The sequence below is a fragment of the Lepisosteus platostomus genome, chromosome 13, assembly GCF_059453375.1.
Source record: "Lepisosteus platostomus isolate fLepPlt1 chromosome 13, fLepPlt1.hap1, whole genome shotgun sequence".
Lineage (NCBI taxonomy): Eukaryota > Metazoa > Chordata > Actinopteri > Semionotiformes > Lepisosteidae > Lepisosteus > Lepisosteus platostomus.
The window spans coordinates 13579313-13595765 of NC_142623.1; the positions used below are offsets into that span (position 1 = coordinate 13579313).

Sequence of the window (16453 nt, forward strand, 5' to 3'; positions counted from 1 at the left end):
ACAATTATGTAGATAGAGCCTGTTCTGGTAAGATTAGAGCATTGGGCTCTAAAAACTTCCTGGAGTCAGCTTAAATTTCACACAGTGGAAGCAAACAGTGCAAGGACTGCACCTGCAACAACCACAACTTTTCTGAGAAAAGGGTTAGAATTCACAACGCAGCAGAACGAAGCAGCTCATCGGTTGCTACTTGCGATGTGACCTGTAGAGGGCGGTGCTGTAGCATAGTGTTGGTGACCCCGGTTTATAAGCTGGTAAGGTGGAGAGCAAGGTCACATGATCAGGAATGAGATTTTAATGCTGGATGAGTTTTGAGGGGTTGATGCTTTCCTGGCAGTTGTATTCTGTATTCTTCCTCATCCTGGTGCAGCTCAGCCCCACAAGCTCACAGAAACAAACTACAACTCACGTTCCTCAATGACTGAAGGACAGGAAATAGGAGTAGTAACACCAATTTAGGCATTAAGACCTCAAGCAGAGATGAACCAGCAGACCTTGTGCCTCCCTGGGACCAGGAGTATAGATCACTTATTCAAATAATCAATCACCGAGTACTGGATCAAATAGTCATGGGAGGTCATCAGGGGAATCGATCACTGAAAACTGGATCAAATGGTCATGGGAGCTCAGCAAGTGAATCGATCACTGAATACTGGATTGAATGATCATGGGAGATCAGCAGATGAATCGATCACTGAATACTGGATCGAATGATCATGTGAGATCAGCAGATGAATCGATCATTGAATACTGGATCAAACGGTCATGGGAGCTCAGCAAGTGAATCGATCACTGAATACTGGATCAGATGGTCATGGGAGCTCAGCAAGTGAATCAATCACTGAATACTGAATTGAATAGTCATGGGATCTCAGCAAGTAAGTCGATCACTGAATACTGGATTGAATGTTTGTGGGAGCTCAGCAAGTGAATCGATCACTGAATACTGGATTAAGTGGTCAATGGAGCTCAGCAGGTGAAATAGTTCAGTTTGAGGGAGGAGGTACTGTGTCCTGTATACTGTACCCTGGAGGAGAAAAGGGGCTGACTGATGCTGGGAGTCACTGTAAAGCACAGTATTGTCTCTCTCTCCCTCTCTGACCAGGATGAGCAGGAGGAGGAGGAGGCGACCAATCAGAAGATCGCTCTCCAGAAAGCCAAGGAGGTGGCAGAGGTCAGCCCCCTGTCTGCGGCAAACCTGTCCATTGCAGCGTAAGTGTCCCACAGTGCCTCTGCTTCTCTATGGCACGTCCCCCAGCTTTCTGCAGCACGTCCCCCCCTTTCTCACCTGCTGCCTGACTGTCTGCCCTGTGCAGGAAGGAACAGCAGAAGAACCAGAAAGGGGTGAAGTCAGTGTGGGAGCAGCGCACCAGTGAGATCCGCCGGCAGAACCTGATGGCGAGTCGGGAGGCGCTATATAACGAGCTCGACCCCGAAGACCGCTGGAAGGTGAGGGCACTCCTTTTCTCCTCCCCCAACAGTGTGACTCTTCCTCCCCTGTCTTCCCCCTGCAGGTGTGACTCTTCCTCCCCTCTCCTCCCCCTGCAGGTGTGACTCTTCCTCCCCTCTCCTCCCCCTGCGGGTGTGACTCTTCCTCCCCTCTCCTCCCCCTGCGGGTGTGACTCTTCCTCCCCTCTCCTCCCCCTGCGGGTGTGACTCTTCCTCCCCTCTCCTCCCCCTGCAGGTGTGACTCTTCCTCCCCTCTCCTCCCCCTGCAGGTGTGACTCTTCCTCCCCCTGCAGGTGTGACTCTTCCTCTCCTCTCCTCCCCCTGCGGGTGTGACTCTTCCTCCCCTCTCCTCCCCCTGCAGGTGTGACTCTTCCTCTCCTCTCCTCCCCCTGCGGGTGTGACTCTTCCTCCCCTCTCCTCCCCCTGCAGGTGTCGTACTCTCGGCACATCCGGCCAGACATGAAGACCCACCTGGACCGGCCGCTGGTCGTGGACCCCCAGGAGAACCGGAACAACAACACCAACAAGACCCGGCCCAGTGACACCAGCTCGGAGCAGCGGCTCAGCCAGCAGCGGGCCGAGGAGTTCCTGCGCAAGCAGGCGCGCTTCCACGAGCGGGGCGGGGGCGGGGGCGGCGGGGGCGGGGGGGGCATGCCGGGCCGGCCGTACGAGCGCGCCGACTCCACGGAGACTCGGAGGCTGGGCGGCCGCAGCAGCAGCAAGGAGCACGACCCCGGGCCCCCCCACCCCCAAAACCACATGCACCCCGACTGCCCCGAACCCTCCCCCGGGGAGAGAACCCGGGACCCCCATCGCCGGCACCAGCACAGGGCCCCCGCCGGCCGGGGAAAGGACGGGCGTAGCATGTCTCCCCGCGGGGAGGGGGGCGCCCCCGAGCCCCGCCGGCCCCGCCCGCACCGCCGCGCCCCCGAGGACGAGGACGGAGGGGGCGGGGGCCGCGGGGGCCGGCACAGAGGGGGAGCAGGGAGGGGGCAGGACGGAGGGGGCGGCGACTGCGAGCAGCCGGACCTGCCGGACCTGGCCGAGAGGAGGAGGCGCCATCGCCACGGCGCCCAGTCCACCATGGACAGCGACGGCCGCCGGGACGGGGAGAGGGATCGCCGGCACCGGAGGAGGAAGTGAGTGACCGGGGAGGAGGGGGGCGCCACACGCCTGCCGGCTGCCCGCGGTGCTCTGACCGTGTCCCTCTGTCTCTCTCTGTCCCCCTCTCAGGGAGGGGCTGGGCAACGGGCCGGCGTCCGGCCCCAGCCTGTCCACCACGCGGCCCATCCAGCGGCAGGACAGCCAGCACAGCGAGCACATCGACAACATGAAGAACAGCCAGCTGGCCACGCAGCCCCCCGCCGCCCGCAACCACGCCAACCACAGCCCCTCCGCCGTGCCCAGCCCCGCCAAGCCCGCCAACCACGCCAACCCACCCCCCTGCTCCGCCCTGCCCAACACCCACAACGCCCTCAACCGCAAGACGCCCAACAGCCCGCAGCCCCCGGCCGGCAGCCCGGGCAAGACGCCCGAGAGCAGCCTGATCCTCACCAACCCCCCCTCCACGCCCAGCGGCGCGCCCAAGAGCAGCGCCAAGAAGCCGGAGCACACGGCGGTGAACATGCCGCCTGTCTTCCCCAGCGAGAACGCCACGCTGCAGGGTGAGGGAGCCTCTGGAACTCTTTAACGGGAGTGCCAGCTCTTGGTCGTGTCCTGTACCCACCCGGCTCGTCAGATGCCAACCGGATATGGCCGGCTGGCAATGACCTATGACCTTTGACCTGGGCTGGCTGGCTGGCTCCTCTGTTGAAACCCTAACCCCAATCCTGTCAGCGCCCGTCTTCGGGCAACAGTGCCCCGTTCTGTGGGCCTCGGCCGCTGACCCAGGCTGCGTGTGGGTCTCTGAGAGGCTAATCAGTGTGCCTTTTCTCTCTCTCTGCCTTTCTCTGCTTTTTTCCTTTTCTACCTGCCCCCTGTGTTGCTCTCCTTGTGCAGAGAATAAGAATGCCAACACGGAGCCCCTCCCGAAGAAGGAGGAGGAGAAGAAGGAGGAGGAAGAGGACGATGAGAAAGGAGGGGAAGATGGACCCAAGCCCATGCCACCTTACAGCTCCATGTTCATCCTGTCCACCACCAACCCGTGAGTCAGTGTCGTGTCAGGTAGGGGTGGGCGGTGCCTGTTGGCAGTGTCAGGTAGTGGTGGGAGGTGCCTCTTAAACAGTGTCAGGTAGTGGTGGGAGGTGCCTGGGCAGTGTCAGCAGTGGGCTGAGCCTGTTGGCAGTGTCAGTTACCAGTAGGGTGGGCCTGTTGGCAATGTCAGCAGTGGGCGGTGCCTGTTGGCAGTGTCAGCAGTGGGCGGTGCCTGTTGGCAGTGTCAGTTAACGGTGGGCGGTGCCTGTAGGCAGTGTCAGCAGTGGGCGGTGCCTGTAGGCAGTGTCAGTTAACGGTGGGCGGTGCCTGTAGGCAGTGTCAGCAGTGGGCGGTGCCTGTAGGCAGTGTCAGCAGTGGGCGGTGCCTGTTGGCAGTGTCAGTTAACGGTGGGCGGTGCCTGTAGGCAGTGTCAGCAGTGGGCGGTGCCTGTAGGCAGTGTCAGCAGTGGGCGATGCCTGTAGGCAGTGTCAGCAGTGGGCGGTGCCTGTTGGCAGTGTCAGTTAACGGTGGGCGGTGCCTGTAGGCAGTGTCAGCAGTGGGCGGTGCCTGTAGGCAGTGTCAGCAGTGGGCGGTGCCTGTAGGCAGTGTCAGCAGTGGGCGGTGCCTGTTGGCAGTGTCAGTTAACGGTGGGCGGTGCCTGTAGGCAGTGTCAGCAGTGGGCGGTGCCTGTAGGCAGTGTCAGCAGTGGGCGGTGCCTGTTGGCAGTGTCAGTTAACGGTGGGCGGTGCCTGTAGGCAGTGTCAGCAGTGGGCGGTGCCTGTAGGCAGTGTCAGCAGTGGGCGGTACCTGTTGGCAGTGTCAGCAGTGGGCGGTGCCTGTAGGCAGTGTCAGCAGTGGGCGATGCCTGTAGGCAGTGTCAGCAGTGGGCGGTGCCTGTTGGCAGTGTCAGTTAACGGTGGGCGGTGCCTGTAGGCAGTGTCAGCAGTGGGCGGTGCCTGTTGGCAGTGTCAGCAGTGGGCGGTGCCTGTTGGCAGTGTCAGTTAACGGTGGGCGATGCCTGTAGGCAGTGTCAGCAGTGGGCGGTGCCTGTTGGCAGTGTCAGTTAACGGTGGGCGGTGCCTGTAGGCAGTGTCAGCAGTGGGCGGTGCCTGTAGGCAGTGTCAGCAGTGGGCGGTGCCTGTAGGCAGTGTCAGCAGTGGGCGATGCCTGTAGGCAGTGTCAGCAGTGGGCGGTGCCTGTTGGCAGTGTCAGTTAACGGTGGGCGGTGCCTGTAGGCAGTGTCAGCAGTGGGCGGTGCCTGTTGGCAGTGTCAGTTAACGGTGGGTGGTGCCTGTAGGCAGTGTCAGTTAGTGGTGGGCGCTACCTATTTTAGCAGTCTGACAGACTGCTATGCTGTCTCCAGATTCCGGCGGGTCTGTCACTACATTGTGAACCTGCGCTACTTCGAGATGTGCATCCTCATCGTCATCGCCATGAGCAGCATCGCACTCGCTGCTGAGGATCCCGTCCAGCCCGACTCCCCACGCAACAATGTAAGTCCATCTGACTGTTCAGGGCTCAGTGTCCTCAGCTCTGCCTGTCTGCCTGTCTGTCTTCCTTTGCCCGTACACTGTCCTCTGTTCTGCCGTGTGTAATGTCTGTAAAGCTGGGGTTGTACCCTGAAGGTCTTTGTGTTTGGCCTGCAGGTTCTGCGGTATTTTGACTACGTCTTCACAGGAGTGTTCACTTTTGAGATGGTGATCAAGGTGAGGCAGCCTCTCCTGGGCAAACATACACACAACATTTGACACAACAGCTTGTTCTTCAAGAAAGGCAGCTTTGTGTGGACAGCGGACAGTGTGGGCAGTGAGTAGTGTGGGCAGTGTGGACAGTGTGCAGTGTGGAAAATGTACAGTGTGGACAGTGAGTAGTGTGAGAGAAATGTGGACAGTGTGAACAGCGAGTAGTGTGGACAGTGGACAGTGAGTAGTCTGGACAGTGCACAGTGTGGACAGTGAGAAGTCTGGACAGTGTGCAGTGTGGAAAATGTGCAGTGTGGACAGTGAGTAGTCTGGACAGTGCGCAGTGTGGACAGTGAGTAATGTGGACAGTGTGCAGTGTGGACAGAGTGGACAGTGAGTAGCTTGGACAGTGTGAGAGAAGTGTGGACAGTATGAACAGTGTGCAGTGTGGACAGAGAGACGTGTGGACAGGGTATGAGATACACTGGAGTCCAGCTGTAATGACGGTCTCTGTTTCAGATGGTTGACCTGGGCCTGGTTTTGCACCAGGGGGCATATTTCCGGGACCTGTGGAACATCCTGGACTTTATAGTGGTTAGTGGTGCCCTGGTGGCCTTCGCCTTCACGTAAGTGTCCCCTGAACCCCTCCCTCCTTCTCTGCTTGCCTGCTGACCCACACTGTCTCCCCCTGCTGGTCACATGCCACAGTGCAGCCTTGTCCCGCTGCCACCCTGGAGCCAGTGCTCCTTCCTCTCATCACTCAGTCTCACTTCCTGCCAGATTCTCTCATCCTTCATCCTCCAGCAGTCTGCACTGTCCCTCTGCACTGTCTCCTCTCTCTGTCCCTCTGCACTGTCTCCTCTCTCTGTCCCTCTGCACTGTCTCCTCTCTCTCTGTCCCTCTGCACTGTCTCCTCTCCCTCTGTCCTTTTGCACTGTCTCCTCTCTCTCTGTCCCTCTGCACTGTCTCCTCCCTCTGTCCCTCTGCACTTTCTCCTCTCCCTCTGTCCTTTTGCACTGTCTCCTCTCTCTCTGTCCCTCCGCATTGTCTCCTCTCTCTGTCCCTCTGCACTGTCTCCTCTCCCTCTGTCCTTTTGCACTGTCTCCTCTCCCTCTGTCCCTCTGCACTGTCTCCTCTCTCTGTCCCTCTGCACTGTCTCCTCTCCCTCTGTCCCTCTTCACTGTCTCCTCTCTCTCTGTCTCTCTTCACTGTCTCCTCTCTTGGTCCCTCTTCTGTCAGTCTCTCCCTGTCTCTCTCACTCCTCTAACCCCTCTCCTCTCTCAGTCTCTCCCTGTCTCTCTCACTCCTCTAACCCCTCTCCTCTCTCAGTCTCTCCCTGTCTCTCTCACTCCTCTAACCCCTCTCCTCTCTCAGTCTCTCCCTGTCTCTCTCACTCCTCTAACCCCTCTCCTCTCTCAGTCTCTCCCTGTCTCTCTCACTCCTCTAACCCCTCTCTTCTGTCAGTCTCTCCCTGTCTCTCTCACTCCTCTAACCCCTCTCCTCTCTCAGTCTCTCCCTGTCTCTCTCACTCCTCTAACCCCTCTCCTCTGGGCTCATGCACTCTCGTCCACCTGCCCTCTCTCACTCCATCCCTCATTCGGGATCCGGGGCAGTAGTCCGCGCAAATCCGCCCCAGACTCCCATCAGCATCCCCCCACCCCCCCCAGAGCCGCCGCACCCTTCCGTGTGAGTGACGACCCCAGGCACCTGTAACCCTTTAGTGCCCAGGGCTGTTCTAGCTGTTCATGTCCGTCGGAGCAGCTGTGCGCGGGATCGAGGTATTTCACTTGTCCTTTACTCTGCACGGCGGGAGCAGGGTGTGGGGGCGGGGCATAGCAGGTGGGGTGGGGCAGGGCATGGGGTGGGGCGGGGCGCGGGGTGGGGCATATCGCAGGGGCGGGGCGATTGGGAGGTAACAGGTGGAATGGTTTCTTGTGTGTGTGCTTTGCCCTGTATGTAGACAAATAGATCTCTCACCACCTATCAAAGATATATGATGTATATACAGCAGAATGGCCAGAGTGCATATATAAAGTATATATATACTGTGTGCCTATATACAGTCTGCTTCACCAGCGGCTACTGCACTGCTGATCGTCAGACATACTCTTAACGAGAAGCTGTTCATCAATACTGGGACACTGGTAGGAGCTCCAGGGCTGTTTGTACAGAGGGCGGGCTTGTGAAGCAGGCTGCATATACCTTTCTCTGTATTTCTATATATGTTTGATAGGTCTGTCTCAGGGCTCCGCTGGGGGAGCGAGAATCGGAATCACTCCGCCCTGCATCGGCTCCGGCATGTTTTCCGGAGGGAAACCCCTCCCTTTCTCCCTCTCTCCCCCTTGGCCAGTCTCCTGGGGGTCAGACATGTGCCACCTTAATGAGGGCAATAGGAAAAGGGGGAGAGAAAGGAAATCTCCGAGTGTAGGAACATAGGCACGAGACAGCTGCCCCAGATCGACAGGTGCCCCAGGGTGACAGCGGTGCCCCCTGCCTGTGAGCCTGGTACCTGCCTCCCCCCTCCTTCCCCTGTCTCCGTGCTGTATGTGGACTGGGATCTGCTGGCTGTACGTGCGTCTGTGTCCGTGTCGGGCCTGGGTTAGGGACTAACCACAGCAGCAGCGTGTTCGGTCACAGCCCAGGCCACAGCGACCGCACAGGTGAGGCAGCCTGCATGTCCAGCCCGTGGGAGCCCAGGACCTCCCGAGAGCATCCGATAGACGAAGCATCAGGACAGTGACACCAGGCTGCTGGCTCTGAACGCCAGCTGATTCGGTCTGACTTCGATATGAGAAATATGCTTGACAGATGGACGGGCAGATACATACCTAATAGATGGGCGGTGTTATCTAGACTGACAGCAGCATTTCCACCTTGAGGCTGAGCAGGGCTCAGCAGGGCCAGCCCGGGTCTGGAGCTCTTTGGAAAATCAGCTTGCTGCTGTAAGTGGTGCTGGTGGACCAGTAGGTGGCCCTCATCCTGCTGGACCAGAACCCCTAAACCAGTGTCCCAGTACAGGGACTGGGGCCACGCGGCTGTGGGAGCTTCCTTCAGAACCTCCTTTGGATGAGACATTAAATGGAGGCCGTGAGGTGGCCATTAAAGGTCCCAGGGCACTGTTTGTCAGAGTCTGGTGTCGTGGCTAAACGCCATTCTTAGCCTCATCAGTCTGGCCCCTCTGCTGTCCCCTTTACCCAGCTGGTGCAGCAGTTTTTTCCTGGGAGGGACTGCACCTCAGTGGGGAGGGATGCGGGTGCCCTGCTCTAGGCCCGGTCCACCGAGATCCTTGTGAATGAAACGTGCTATTCACACGTTCGCCCCTCGAGTGCAGATGGAGGACCAGGGGCCCAGGGGGACAGGGGAGCTGGCCGGAGAGACGAGTCTGGACAGTAACAGGTTTGGTCCAAGGCCAATCGATTCGTCCCCAAGCTCAACCCACGAGAGCCACCTCCGTCTGGAGCTCAGCGGACCGTGCCAGGGCGCTGAGGAGCTGCCGAACAGTCGGATCCGATTCGCTGGTTGTTTGGATGTGGTTCTCTGCAAGCTGAAAGATGCATGAGTATTTCTGACTGGCTGGCCGAGCGCGCCTGCCTGCCTGCCTGCTCTGCAGGACTGAGCTGAGGCTGCGATTGTCATTCTAGGCTGGGGACAGAGAGCCCAGCAGCAGGGGACTGCCTTCCACACACAGGCCTGTCTCTCTTTCTCTCTGTCTCTCTCATGTCAATGTGTTTCCTCCCCTCCTCTTTCTCTCTCTCTCGCTGTCACTGACCCTCTCTCATCTGTCTCCGCCTGGTCACCCACACAGGAGCAGCACGCGGTAAAGTTCCTCTTTCTCTCTCTCTTGTCTCAATGCTGTCAGACAAACGATGGCCTGTCTCCCCCTCTGTTCCCTTTCCTGCTGTTAAGCTCTCTCTCTGTCTCTCTGGATCTCCTAATTTGTCTTTGGTTCAATTCTGATGTTTTGAGTCAGATGAGTCACAGTGAGAGCTTTTGCCACTGTATCTTCCAATATTTCTACCTGCTGTGGGTTTTTTTTCTCTTGGCTAAATCAACCAATCAATTAATTAATCAATTAATCCTTGGTTCTAACACAATTAGCTCTCCATCTGGAGCACTGCTAAAGTCTCATCAATAAATACCTCTAGCGGCAAAAACTTGGCAAACACAGGGTGCCTACATGTGTCACAGGCCATCTGTTTCATTTTTTTACTGTGACATGTTTTTTACCAGCCCATGTTTTAGAAGTAAGCAAAGAGCAATGGGCTCTGGATGTGTAGCTCTGACCATGGAAACCAGGAGCAACCAGCCAGAATCACAGCACAGGAAGTAGAATTATAGAGCAACCAAAGAGGATCACACTACAGGAAGTAGACTTATAGAGCAACCAGAGAGAATCACACCACAGGAAGTAGAATTATAGAGCAACCAGAAAGAATCACACCACAGGAAGTAAGGTTTTGGACCCGCAACATCAAAGGAAGGCAGCAAGGCACCAGAGGAAACACTAGAGCACAGGAAGTAGAATTATAGAGCCACCAGAGAAAATCACACCACAAGAAGTAGAATTATAGAGCAACCAAGAGAATCACACCACAGGAAGTAGAATTATAGAGCAACCAGAGAGAATCACACCACAGGAAGTAGAATTATAGAGCAACCAGAGAAAATCACGCCACAGGAAGTAGAATTATATAGCGCACAGAGAGAATCACGCCACAGGAAGTAGAATTATAGAGCAACCAGAGAGAATCACACCACAGGAAGTAGAATTATAGAGCAACCAAGAGAATCACACCACAGGAAGTAGAATTATATAGCGCACAGAGAGAATCACGCCACAGGAAGTAGAATTATAGAGCAACCAGAGAGAATCACGCCACAGGAAGTAGAATTATATAGCGCACAGAGAGAATCACACCACAGGAAGTAGAATTATAGAGCAACAAGGGAGTATCACACCACAGGAAGTAGAATTATAGAGCATACAGAGAGAATCACACCACAGGAAGTAGAATTATAGAGCAATCAGAGAGAATCACACCACAGGAAGTAGAATTATAGAGCATACAGAGAGAATCACACCAAAGGAAGTAGAGTTATAGAGCAATCAGAGAGAATCACACCACAGGAAGTAGAATTATAGAGCAACCAAGAGAATCACACCACAGGAAGTAGAATTATAGAGCAACCAAGAGAATCACACCACAGGAAGTAGAATTATAGAGCAACAAGGGAGAATCACACCACAGGAAGTAGAAGTATAGAGCAAACAAAGAGGATCACACCAATGGAAGTACAATTATAGAGCAACCAGAGAGGATCACCACAGGAAGTAAGGTCTAAAGCTGCAGCACAGGACGTGCTGTTATAGAGGTGTGATAATGAAGGGAGAGCAGTGAAGACTAAGACCTCCCTTCTCAAAACAGTATAGTACTTTGTGAGTCATATGACGTAATTTATCCTATGGAAATGCCACCACAAGAGGTGACAAGATCTGATCTTGTTTTAGTCATGTGTGCAGCAATGAAGGGGTTAAAGTGTTGAGGGCATGGCTGTGTCTCCTTTCGAACCCCAAGCCCCAGTCTCCTCTCCCTGTGGAGCTCTATCTGGAGAGCAGAGTGCAGGGAGCTGCCTTCTCTCCACAGTAACAGTGGCTAACACTCTGGTCACGGGCTCTAGGGCTGACTGGTCTGTACCCATGCTGCCCTGCGAGAGGACGGGTGATAGGAGACACAGCCAGCCCGAGGCTGTGTGAGTGAGCTCAGGGCAGGGCGAGTGATGGATCTGTAAGAAGTCATGTCACGTAAAGCCATTGCTCGTGTAGTGCGCCAGGGTGACAGTGTCCCCAGCAGCCTCTGGGGGATGGCGCTGTATGGCGCCCATCAAGCCCAGTGCCTGCCTGATTGGCTGTTCCTTGTCCGGCCTGCAGGGGGAGCAGCAAGGGGAAGGACATCAACACCATCAAGTCCCTGCGTGTCCTGCGAGTGCTGAGGCCACTCAAGACCATCAAGCGCCTGCCCAAGCTGAAGGTATGAGTCGGAGCGCACGCGTGTTCCTGTCCCGCGCCTTATAGGTGTCACAGGGCGGACTCGTGCGTCTGACCCCCGTGCCCGGGCCTGTCCCTGTCCCCGTCCCCACAGGCAGTGTTTGACTGCGTGGTGAACTCCCTGAAGAATGTGCTCAACATCCTCATCGTCTACATGCTCTTCATGTTCATCTTCGCCGTGGTGGCTGTGCAGCTCTTCAAGGGCCGCTTCTTCTACTGCACCGACGAGTCCAAGGAGTTCGAGCATGACTGCAGGTGAGGGGTGTGGAGTGTAGTGGGGGTGAGGTGTGGGGGGGAGTTGGGGTGTAGCCTCAGGGTGTGGTGAGGTGTAGCCAGGGTGAGGCTGCAGTGTGGTGAGGTGTAGCCTCAGGTTTGTGGTGAGGTGTAGCCGGGGTGTGGTGAGGTGTAGCCTCAGGGTGTGGTGAGGTGTAGCCTCAGGGTGTGGTGAGGTGTAGCCGGGGTGAGGCTGCAGTGTGGTGAGGTGCAGCCTCAGGTTTGTGGTGAGGTGTAGCCGGGGTGTGGTGAGGTGCAGCCTCAGGGTGTGGTGAGGTGTAGCCGGGGTGAAGCTGCAGTGTGGTGAGGTGCAGCCTCAGGGTGTGGTGAGGTGTAGCCTCAGGGTGTGGTGAGGTGTAGCCGGGGTGAGCCTCAGGGTGTGGTGAGGTGTAGCCTCAGGGTGTGGTGAGGTGTAGCCTCAGGGTGTGGTGAGGTGTAGCCGGGGTGAGGCTGCAGTGTGGTGAGGTGTAGCCTCAGGGTGTGGTGAGGTGTAGCCGGGGTGAGGCTGCAGTGTGGTGAGGTGTAGCCTCAGGTTTGTGGTGAGGTGTAGCCGGGGTGTGGTGAGGTGTAGCCTCAGGGTGTGGTGAGGTGTAGCCGGGGTGAGGCTGCAGTGTGGTGAGGTGTAGCCTCAGGGTGTGGTGAGGTGTAGCCTCAGGGTGTGGTGAGGTGTAGCCGGGGTGAGGCTGCAGTGTGGTGAGGTGTAGCCTCAGGTTGTGGTGAGGTGCAGCCTCAGGGTGTGGTGAGGTGTAGCCGGGGTGAGGCTGCAGTGTGGTGAGGTGCAGCCTCAGGGTGTGGTGAGGTGCAGCCTCAGGGTGTGGTGAGGTGTAGCCGGGGTGAGCCTCAGGGTGTGGTGAGGTGTAGCCTCAGGGTGTGGTGAGGTGTAGCCGGGGTGAGGCTGCAGTGTGGTGAGGTGTAGCCTCAGGTTTGTGGTGAGGTGTAGCCGGGGTGTGGTGAGGTGTAGCCTCAGGGTGTGGTGAGGTGTAGCCGGGGTGAGGCTGCAGTGTGGTGAGGTGTAGCCTCAGGGTGTGGTGAGGTGCAGCCTCAGGGTGTGGTGAGGTGTAGCCGGGGTGAGCCTCAGGGTGTGGTGAGGTGTAGCCTCAGGGTGTGGTGAGGTGTAGCCGGGGTGAGGCTGCAGTGTGGTGGGGTGTAGCCTCAGGTTTGTGGTGAGGTGTAGCCTCAGGGTGTGGTGAGGTGTAGCCTCAGGGTGTGGTGAGGTGTAGCCGGGGTGAGGCTGCAGTGTGGTGGGGTGTAGCCTCAGGTTTGTGGTGAGGTGTAGCCGGGGTGTGGTGAGGTGTAGCCTCAGGGTGTGGTGAGGTGTAGCCGGGGTGAGGCTGCAGTGTGGTGAGGTGTAGCCTCAGGGTGTGGTGAGGTGCAGCCTCAGGGTGTGGTGAGGTGTAGCCGGGGTGAGGCTGCAGTGTGGTGAGGTGTAGCCTCAGGGTGTGGTGAGGTGCAGCCTCAGGGTGTGGTGAGGTGTAGCCGGGGTGAGGCTGCAGTGTGGTGAGGTGCAGCCTCAGGTTTGTGGTGAGGTGTAGCCGGGGTGAGGCTGCAGTGTGGTGAGGTGTAGCCTCAGGGTGTGGTGAGGTGTAGCCGGGGTGAGGCTGCAGTGTGGTGAGGTGCAGCCTCAGGGTGTGGTGAGGTGCAGCCTCAGGGTGTGGTGAGGTGTAGCCTCAGGGTGTGGTGAGGTGTAGCCTCAGGGTGTGGTGAGGTGTAGCCGGGGTGAGGCTGCTGTGTGGTGAGGTGTAGCCGGGGTGTGGTGAGGTGCAGCCTCAGGGTGAGGTGAGGCCGCGGGGCGTGTGGGTTAGCCGCAGCGATGACACTGCCGCAGTCACTGGATGTGTGCTGTGTGCCCACAGGGGGGAGTACCTGGTGTACGAGCGGGACAACGAGGTGAAGGCGCAGAGCCGCGAGTGGAAGAAGTACCAGTTCCACTACGACAACGTGCTGTGGGCTCTGCTCACGCTCTTCACCGTCTCCACCGGCGAGGGCTGGCCTCAGTGAGTACTGCCGCCGCACACACAGCCGACACGTCCCTCGCTGCGCCCAGCCACTGACCTCCTGTCTCTCTCTGTCCCTCTGCCTCCTCCTGTCTCTCTGCCTGTGTCTCTCTGTCCCTATGTCTCTCCTGTCTGTCTTCCTGTGTCTCTCTGTCCCTCTGTCTCTCCTGTCTGTCTGCCTGTCTGTCTCTCCTGTCTCTCTCTGTCTCCTCCTGTCTCTCCCTGTCTCCTCCTGTCTCTTTGTCTCTCTCTGCCTATCCTCTCTTGCTCCTCCTCCCCTTCGCCCCATCTCTCTCTCCTCGCCTCAGAGTGCTGAAACACTCAGTGGACGCAACTTATGAGAACCAGGGTCCCAGTCCGGGCTACCGGATGGAGATGTCCATCTTCTACGTGGTCTACTTCGTGGTGTTCCCCTTCTTCTTCGTCAACATCTTTGTGGCCCTCATCATCATCACCTTCCAGGAGCAGGGAGACAAGATGATGGAGGACTACAGCCTGGAGAAGAATGAGGTGGGCAAAACAGGACACAGACACCTACCTGTGCTTGTCTGCGTGTGTCTGCGTGTGTCTGCGTGTATGTACATGTATCTACGTGTATCTGTGTGTATCTGTGAGTATCCGTGCCTGCACATGTCTGCGTGTATCTGTGTCTGCACATGTCTGCGCATATCTGCGTGTATCTGCATGTATCTGTGTCTGCACATGTCTGTGTGTATCTGTGTTTGTCATGTCTGTGTGTATCTGTGTCTGCATATCTGCGCATGTCTGTGCATGTCTGCGCGTGTCTGCGCATGTCTGCACGTGTCTGCGTGTATCTGCATGTATCTGTGTCTGCACGTCTGTGTGTATCTGTCTGTGCATGTCTGCATGTAACTGTGTCTGCGTGTGTCTGTCTGTCTGCCTGTATCTGCGTGTCTGCGTGTCTGCGTGTCTGCGTGTCTGCGTGTGTCTGTGGTTACCCCAGGGTAACCTGCCTGCTGTGTGTCTGTGTGTCTGTGTGGTGTGTGTGTGTCTGTGTGTGTGTGGAGTGTTTGTGTCTGTGTGTGTATGTGTATATGTCTGTGTCTGCATGTGTCTGCATGTGTCTGTGTGTGTATGTGGATGTGTATGTGTCTGTGTGTCTGTGTGTCTGTGTGTCTGTGTGTCTGTGTGTGTATCTGTGTGTGTATCTGTGTGTGTGTATTTGTGTGTGTATGTGTCTGTGTGTGTATATCTGTATCTGTCTGTATCTGTGTGTGTGTGTGTCTGTGTGCATGTATCTGTATCTGTCTGTATTTGTGTGTGTGTATGTGTATGTGTCTGTGTGTGTGTATCTGTATCTGTCTGTATCTGTGTGTGTGTGCGTGTGTGTGTATGTGTCTGTGTGTGTGTATCTGTATCTGTCTGTATCTGTGTGTGTGTGCGTGTGTGTGTATGTGTCTGTGTGTGTGTATCTGTATCTGTCTGTATCTGTATACGTGCGTGTGTGTGTGTAGTAACTGCCCTGCTCTGTCCTCTCCAGAGAGCCTGTATTGACTTTGCCATCAGCGCCAAGCCCCTGACCCGCCACATGCCGCAGAACAAGCAGAGCTTCCAGTACCGCATGTGGCAGTTCGTGGTCTCGCCGCCCTTCGAGTACACCATCATGGCCATGATCGCGCTCAACACCATCGTGCTGATGATGAAGGTGACAGCTCGCCACTGCAGCGCTGCTCCGCGCCCTGACTCCGAGCCGGCTCGGGTGCTGACTCTCCTCTCTCTCCCCTGTCTGTGTCTGTGTCCGATGCCTCCAGTACAATGGCGCCTCTTTGACCTACGAGTCAGTGCTGAAGAACCTGAACATCGTGTTCACCACCCTGTTCTCCATGGAGTGCCTGCTGAAGATCATTGCGTTCGGGATCCTGGTGAGTGTCCTCCGGGCAGGGCCCCCTCACTGCGCTGCGCGGGACAGCTGACTCACACTGTTGTGCTTTCTCTCTGTCTCGCCCCTACCCCTCTCCCGACAGAACTATTTTCGGGACGCCTGGAATATTTTTGATTTTGTGACAGTCCTGGGCAGCATCACAGACATTTTAGTGACTGAGCTCGGGGTAAGTGCCCGCACGGGAGTGTGTGCGTGCCCTGCGCAGTGTGCGTGTGTCAGTGTGGAGAGGGGCAGAGGGCTATGTAAGTGTCCCTGCTGGCTGAGCCCAGCCTGAGGTATGATGACACCCTTGAAAACCCCCCCATCCTGCTACAGGACCCCCCCAGTTCGGGCCAGGAGATAGCGGCCATCAGCCAGGTCGCTGCTCTTGCCTGGAGTTTCCCAGTTCTCCCAGTAGAGCAGTCTGCAGTTCCCCAGTTCCTCCAGTAGAGCAGCTCTGTCTGGAGTTCCCCAGTTCCCCCAGTAGAGCAGTCTGCAGTTCCTTAGTTCTCCCAGTAGAGCGGTCTGGAGTTCTCCAGTTCTCCCAGTAGAGCAGTTGTGTCTGAAGTTCCCCAGTTCTCCCAGTAGAGCAGTTGTGTGTGGAGTTCCCAGTTCCCCCAGTAGAGTGTTTGGTCTCTCCTGGGGATTCCCAGTTCTCCCAGTAGAGCAGTCTGCAGTTCCCCAGTTCTCCCAGTAGAACAGTTGTGTCTGGAGTTGCCCAGTTCCCCCAGTTGAGCAGTTCTGTCTGCAGTTCCCCAGTTCTCCCAGTAGAGCTGCTCTGTCTGTGTTTCCCCAGTCCTCCCAGTAGAGCAGTCTGCAGGTCCCCAGTTCCCCCAGTAGAGCAGTTGTGCCCAGGGGTCCCCAGTTCTCCCAGTAGAGCAGTCGTGTCTGGAGTTCCCAGTTCCCCCAGTAGAGCAGTCTGCAGTTCCCCAGTTCTCCCAGAAGAGCAGTTATGTCTGGAGTTCCCAGTTGGCCCAGTAGAGTGTTTGGTCTC

At 56.9% G+C, this 16453-nt stretch overlaps 1 protein-coding gene across 4 annotated transcripts in view; it reads left to right on the plus strand.

Moving 5' to 3' along the window:
• Positions 1-16453, plus strand: part of LOC148649971 (voltage-dependent P/Q-type calcium channel subunit alpha-1A-like) — a 126634-nt gene that overhangs the window by 59775 nt on the left and 50406 nt on the right. For all 4 annotated transcript variants that reach the window (XM_088603245.1, XM_088603244.1, XM_088603247.1 and 1 more), the window contains exons 18-32: positions 1106-1212; positions 1317-1449; positions 1879-2588; positions 2683-3113; positions 3448-3592; positions 4946-5075; positions 5229-5288; positions 5784-5890; positions 11194-11293; positions 11405-11565; positions 13437-13577; positions 13886-14087; positions 15079-15243; positions 15350-15460; positions 15563-15646. In XM_088603245.1, coding sequence (XP_088459371.1) covers positions 1106-1212; positions 1317-1449; positions 1879-2588; positions 2683-3113; positions 3448-3592; positions 4946-5075; positions 5229-5288; positions 5784-5890; positions 11194-11293; positions 11405-11565; positions 13437-13577; positions 13886-14087; positions 15079-15243; positions 15350-15460; positions 15563-15646 — 2787 coding nt within the window. The remainder of the gene's footprint in view (positions 1-1105; positions 1213-1316; positions 1450-1878; positions 2589-2682; positions 3114-3447; positions 3593-4945; positions 5076-5228; positions 5289-5783; positions 5891-11193; positions 11294-11404; positions 11566-13436; positions 13578-13885; positions 14088-15078; positions 15244-15349; positions 15461-15562; positions 15647-16453) is intronic.